At 40.4% G+C, this 7,021-nt stretch overlaps 1 protein-coding gene across 1 annotated transcript; it reads left to right on the top strand.

Moving 5' to 3' along the window:
- Positions 1-358: 358 nt before the first annotated feature.
- vax1 (ventral anterior homeobox 1) lies at positions 359-6,729 on the top strand. Its single transcript, XM_028604001.1, has 3 exons — positions 359-572; positions 2,410-2,597; positions 6,202-6,729. The coding sequence occupies exons 1-3, from the start codon at positions 359-361 to the stop codon at positions 6,727-6,729; spliced, it is 930 nt and encodes a 309-aa protein (XP_028459802.1).
- Positions 6,730-7,021: the final 292 nt, after the last annotated feature.

The following is a 7,021-nucleotide window of genomic DNA, read 5'->3' as shown; positions in this document are numbered from 1 at the left end:
TGATACAGCGAGCGTGCATCCATGGCTCTGATTATTTGGAGATCATCTATCAGCCTGATGTCTATGTAACGAGGAAAGGGGGGCATTGAATTACTGTTGAGTTTCACTGAGAACTCCATGATCATTGGGCAAGGGAGTTTGGTCAGTGATAATAGGGCTTCTCGGTCGGCCGACGGAAGTATTTCACCAAACATTAGATAGCTGACTCTGCCCTGCTGAAAGGTGCTGTTTTGAAACTAAACCCCACACTGTCCAGACGACCGGGTGCACCGTGTTCTCCGTAATCTCATTGTTTTTCACCTGACAAAGGAAAAAAAAAGAGGCGGACGAGCCACAGGTCCAAGAGGATAAACTGAGCATGGAAGTCAGGTACAATCAAGAGACCGAAGGGATGGGACTGAAGAATGGACTAAAGAAGGGGAAAGATGACAAGGACTCCCAGGGCAGCATGTCCAAAAGCTTCCTCAAGGAGCAGCAGGACTCCTTTTCCCCCTCTGGGACAGTGGACAACTGCGAGAAGAACAGGGGGAGCACGGGGGACCCGGACTACTGTCGGAGAATACTAGTCCGAGGTATGGCTTGTGCTCTTTCTTTCTTTTTGGAACTTGCAGTGTTGTACTTCAGAGACCATGCTGATTAATCTGAGGAAACATTGTCTAAACTGCTGTTAGCTTACATGCGTTTTGGAATCAGTGAAATGAGAGAGTACCTTCAACTAGTTATAAAATGAAGCCTTTGTAACATCACTAGTGGTTGTTGATATGTAGAGAGAAAACTGACAATTAAAAGAATTTCACTTAACAAGTTAAAAGCAAAATATCACCTTTGATGAGGGAGCTTAGTTAAAAAAAAGTAGAATATTTTTTAATTCATAGGAACATAAAAATATAAGGGGCTTAATTATTTGTCATAAAAAAGAGCTACTTGTTATTAAAAACACGGATCATAAATTCTAGGCTTTTCTTACTGCATGAACTCAATGATTTTTTTAATTTTAATTTTCTTATTTTTGTCAGACTTTTTATAAACGCTATGACAAGCTAACTGTTTCTTTAGATTTCATACTTAGATAATACCAAATGTTCAATTATTCAAAAATGTAAAATGTTAATTATTTAAATGAACAATTCACTTGTCTTTCCCTGGAAACATTTAAATTACATTTAAGTGCAAGGGAAATGCCTGCAGGGTTTATACTGCATGTACTGCATTACTCTTGAATATTAGGATTATAATTATTGAAACTGATGGCAGTTTTTTTTAACATATATTTAATGTCAACAAATCGTACCGTGGAATTGTGTGTATGAGTGTCAGTTGCCTAGAGAGTGATTTATGTAATTTCCTTCATGTAGTTTTGGCCCAACACTGAGGGTGTATGAAAACAAACTATAAATATAACTTCACCAAAAACAGTGGATTAATTACGCAAGACGCAATGAGACAAAGCAGCCTAACTGCCTAAAATATAGAGAAACGTTTTCCATTGAAATATTCTATTGCACATGAATCATTTCATATTATTGTTTTTTGTTAATAAAAGAATTATGAATGAATTTGTTGCAGCATTGCAACCACATTTATTTAACCTGATTTGAAATTATAGTCAGTTTTGCACATACTTGGTAAAGAGAGATTGGGTTTATTCTACAATCATTTTGCCCTAGACCCATTGTTGTAATTTCTCTTTTGTGGCAACAAAGATATAGACTACATAGTGAACCGAAAAAATATTTCTGTGATTCTTATTAAACGTTGATTTTATGTAATTTTCACTCAATGTGTAGACATTTGTAAACATATCAATACGTATCTTTGCAAAAGAATTAAATTGATACCAAATAAAGGCATTTCAGAGCCTTCCATTCATAAGATTCCATCCTGACTGATGTCCCTCTAAATAATTACAAATGTACAAACTCATTAGAGAACAATATTCTTCTCTTAGTACATCATGTTACATTTACTCAACATACACTTTTGTTAAATATAGTAAATAAAATATGAATTTGACTCATTACTATAAATTGTCACTACCTCCACTACTGCGCTACCTATAATAATAGTAATAATAAAATTAAGTATAATAATAATAATGGGGTGCCTGGGTAGCCCACCTGGTAGAGCATGCGCCTCATGTACAGAGGCTCAGTCCTCACCTCAGCGGCTGAAGGTTCAATTCCGAGCTGCGGCCCTTTGCTGCATGTCATTCCCCCTATCTCTCCCCTTTCATGTCTGGGCTGTCCTGTCAAATAAAAATGCCAAAAGAATAATAATAATGTTTCACATAATGAACAATGTAAAACCAGTCTACACCTAGGAATTTATTGCATTTGTCTGTTCTAATTGTTGTTGCTTGGTTCTACTCTTTGGCCCGGCAGTGTTAACTCAAAGTGCTGATTGTTGCAGATGCTAAAGGCTCCATCCGAGAGATTATCCTGCCCAAGGGTTTGGATTTGGACCGGCCCAAGCGAACCCGCACCTCCTTCACTGCAGAGCAGCTCTACCGGCTAGAGATGGAGTTTCAGAGGTGCCAGTATGTGGTTGGGAGGGAACGGACAGAACTGGCCCGGCAGCTCAACCTGTCTGAAACTCAGGTATGATACTGTGAATTTACTCTGTGTAAACTGGACAATCTTCTGTGCAAAAGACATTACCGGTGGTTTTGTTATAACTGAAATAGCATTAATGCATTGTGTGAATTTGATGTTACTTCCTTTTTATCTTTTTTACACCAACCGCTAGCATCTATTTTGACTTCAGATAATCATGTTACGATCTATTAGGACCATTTGCGTTGACACAGAGGAGAATTAACCCATATATAATATACTATTCGTTTAATTTAATTTCTAAGCCTTGACACAGGTAAATAATAAAGTCCATTTCAGACAAAGCACTTTGTTTATTGTAATCATTTTTTGTCCATATACCAGGAGGTATACTCACATACATAATTACAGTTTGAGTCCAAGTACACCCGTTTTACAAAAGCTAAATCTTTAATGGCCCCAATAATCATTAAAAACCTGTAGTTATTGTGGAGTATTCACAGATCTGTCAGTTCATTTAGGAGTGCTCGTGGGTTTTAATCATGGATGGTACCTTTAAGGATTTCCCACAGAAATATTTCTAATTGTGTGTATCCCTTGAAGTAAATGCATTGGCCTTCTCGAGAAATCGAACATAGTGGCAATATACCGTAGCCCATGGAGTGTTTGACATTCTTACCTGCAGCGGCTAAAATGAAAGCTGCCATTAGAAAAAGAGACTTCCTCCTCATGTTATACGTGAGGGGTGAGCAGTGGGTCAGCAGGGTCCACCGTGGACCAACAGCACTCACACCCTTTTGTTTGACACCCGCTCACCCTGGATGAGTCGGACTTTAGGGAACCCCTGCTTCAAAGCTTTGGTGTGCTCCCAGCTTGAGTTTCCTTCATCTGTTTGTTTCATTTTGGTAATGTACAAAGCGGTTAACGGTGCCATCGGCTTGGTCTTGCTGTGCTTTGTGTCAACCTTTTCTCACAAAATGAAAGCACACACAAAGACTTGAATCTGTCTGTTGATTGCTTTAACTTTTTACATGTTAACTGTTTTAATATTTCTATTTTTCATTTGACCAACACCATTTTTTTTTGTTTCTTTACATTCATTCAATACAAGTGAGTAAAGTGTCTGAAGATGCTCACGTAAAGGTAAAGCAGAAAATAACCTTTGCCTTCTATTTAGGCAGGACAAAGGCTTTAAGGATTTTCTTTTCCAGTGTCTGCTTCTTGTCCTGATGAAAGGCCTTTTAATGACAACATGGGGAAATGAACATTTTGTTCCCTGGTACTCACTGGGTGATACATTAAGGAATGGCCGCATTTGCTGTGTGCGTACCTAATCGTCTTTGTTTGAGCCTACCAGCTCCACCTTGTTTTCATTGCACTAAGAATGTAACCTCTGAAATGAACAAGATGTTCCGTCTGAGCATGTCTTCACGTGGCAAACAGAGAATACTGGGTTGAGTGGCTGGGCTTCTAGATGTGAAATGGTTGTGAACAGCTGGTGAAGAGTTAAACCAGCCACTGAAGTGAAGCAGGAAAATCAGATGTGATTGGACTAGCAGTAGGATGGAGATGGTGGCTTGCTGCTAATTGGTATTCATTTAGTTCCACATGAAAGCAGTCAAGTGGGATTACAGTAGACGTACAGGTACACATCATGGAACATTTGTTTCACTTTTGACATTTATTCAACTAAGGTTTTGGATGGATCTGTTGAGTCAGATTAATGACTTAATCTAACTGCTAAGTTATCACTATTTTATTTAGGTATGGGAATTTAGGGAATTACTTTTTGTCTTTATCTTGATATACAATCTCAAAACTGTGAGAAACATTTCCAACATGTCTGAAACAAATGGAGATGAACTTTGAAGAATAAGCAATCAGATGTCGTCATTTTACTATCAGGTTTTTAAAGAAGAAATGTAGGATTTCTGTGTGAGGTTCTATGTCATTCTGGAGGCTTAACCTACATTCAGGAAATGCCATGGTGCTTATTAAGGAGGTACAGGTCATCAAAGTCATGGTCATTTTAAAGTTGGAGTTAGAGAGAGCTGAACATTGGCTGAATGTTGTTAAAATGTATAGTTTATCTTGGAACATCTACTGTAGAATAACAACATGCTGCAATTTACAATTATTGTCATGGCATGTGGATTTCCAATTAAACAATTGATTGATTGTTTAGTCTATAAAATGTCAGAAAATAGTGAGATAAAGCTAAACTATCACACGTTTCTATTGTCCAAAGGGACATCTTCATATTGGTTGTTTTCCTCCAACCAAAAAGTCTACTAAGATGTAAAATAATCTCAAACAGAGAAAAGCCACAAATCCTCACATTTGAGAAGCTGACTCCAACAAATGCTTAGATTTGATGCCTAATAATTTATTTACCCAATTACATAATTAACAATGTTATTGCTGATTGATTGCTTGTCATTCTCAGGTAGTAATGTCCGCTTACACAACAATCAATAAGGAACGTAACCAATACAAAATAAAATAAGTGTATTTGTTTTGTCTTGGCAGTTACATGTACATGGATGCTGACTATTTGGATCTGAGTTAACACTTGAACCTTTTGTAGTGCACAATAGAGTAAGAGGCTGGGAAAGTTTAGCAGTGTTTTCCATGTGAAAGGCTATCTCTGAGCAAGTTGTGATTGAATTAACCTCCCGCCTGCTGCTGCATCATAGTGAGGGAATGAAATCACTGCAGCTTTTGATCAATCATTACCTGGCGGACCGTGTGCGTGCGTGTCTGTGTGTGTGTGTGTGTGTGTGTGCGGGGGGTGGGGGGGTATACATATATATAGCTCCAATGCATTAGTGCGTATCTGAAAGTGCATGTGGTGATTTTGAGTCGGGCATGGACAGGCGCTTTGCTACTTTTGATTTGTGAACAAAAGCGTTGGGGTAAAAGCAATCAACTTCATCTGTGAAGACACACAGTTGTATAGCTCACGGTGCAATTATCTCCAAGTACTGAGATTATCAGATTATTGCAACACTATGATCACTGGCCTTTTTATTTATTTTTTTCAAAAATCCTTTTTCGCCATCTTTGCCTTTATTGAACAGTTGTCAGTGAAGAGGCAGACAGGGAGGGGAGGTATGGCATGGCGTGGCAGTTATGTGGCATGTGGTGTAACATTTCGGCTACCAAGGCGTTCCAATCACAAGTACTACTGAAGGAATTATTGCTATACAACCGACATTAGAACATGTTTTTCAAAGTAATGCTGTCTGTTACATTTGGCATTCCATTCTGTGAGAAGAAAGTTCTCATCCATTTTATTTGTATACTAAATTGCAACCCTGTTTTCCTATCTGTGAACAAACCTCGGGACAATCCTTCTGCCCATCCTGACTCTCTTATCTTACTACACCTAAATGAATATAGCGATTGTTAGAAAATATGTACTGTATATCCTTGTTTGTCTTAAACCTATAGAAGATTGTGAACTGAACCCTGCTTCGTGTCACTCTGAGCGCTCAGGGGCCAGGCCAGGAGATGATGGAATTCGAACCACAAAACAACCCTGGTCGGATTGTTTCACAACAATAATAATACTTGAACTGAAATATAACTAACTTTATGTTACACGTTACATTTAGCGTGTGTCTCTAAAGACTCTTTCTCTCATCAGGTGAAGGTGTGGTTCCAGAACCGGCGCACTAAGCAGAAGAAGGACCAGGGGAAGGACTCTGAGCTGCGCTCGGTGGTGTCAGAAACAGCAGCGACCTGCAGCGTGCTCCGACTCCTGGAGCAGGGCCGGCTGCTGACGCCCCCGGGCCTGCCGGGCCTCCTGCCCCACTGCGGCTCCGCCCTGCGCCCTCCCTCTGTGGCCATGGCCAGCAACGGCAGCAGTAGCAGCAGCAACGGGGGCGGCGGCAGCGGCACGGCGGGGGGCAGCCCTCCTCTACCCGCCGTCACCAGCTCAGGGACAGTGGCGGGCCTGCAGAGCTCAGCGGCGGCTCACAGCCTCTTCAGCTTCCCCATGCCCTCCTTACTGGGCGGCGTCGCCTCCCGTATCCCCTCCAACCCCCTGTCCATGGCCGGCTCGCTGGCCGGCAACCTGCAGGAACTCTCCGCCCGTTACCTGAGCTCCTCTGCTTTTGAGCCTTATTCGCGGACCAATGGCAAAGAATTCATGGACAAGAAAATTCTGGAATGATGCTTTGATTTTATATAGATGAATTCCTGTTTCCTCTCAACACATCTTAGTTGTTTTCTTGGCTCTTACTGTCTTTGTTTTTTTCTCATTCTCTTTCATCCGTCTGTGTCATGTTCTGTAGCAATTCATGTATTCCAGTGGCACATCTGGCGCCTTGTACAAGGAAGAAAACAACGACCTACATAAGCTCATCTAACAAAGACGGGTGGCGGTGGAAAGATTTTGCACAAAATGTTCATACAGGACGTTGTTACAGAGATCTAGAGAGAGTCTGAGGAGATTACTGAGGGAT

Source organism: Perca flavescens, chromosome 17, assembly GCF_004354835.1.
Source record: "Perca flavescens isolate YP-PL-M2 chromosome 17, PFLA_1.0, whole genome shotgun sequence".
NCBI lineage: Eukaryota > Metazoa > Chordata > Actinopteri > Perciformes > Percidae > Perca > Perca flavescens.
The sequence above is the reverse complement of the archived record's forward strand: the minus strand, read 5'-3'. Positions and strand labels throughout refer to the sequence as shown.

Coding starts and splice junctions, on each gene's coding strand:
- vax1 (XM_028604001.1), top strand. CDS start 359: ATGGAAGTCAGGTACAATCAAGAGACCGAAGGGATGGGACTGAAGAAT. Junction 573..2,409: donor TCGGAGAATACTAGTCCGAG/GTATGGCTTGTG, acceptor TGATTGTTGCAG/ATGCTAAAGGCTCCATCCGA. Junction 2,598..6,201: donor TCAACCTGTCTGAAACTCAG/GTATGATACTGT, acceptor TTCTCTCATCAG/GTGAAGGTGTGGTTCCAGAA.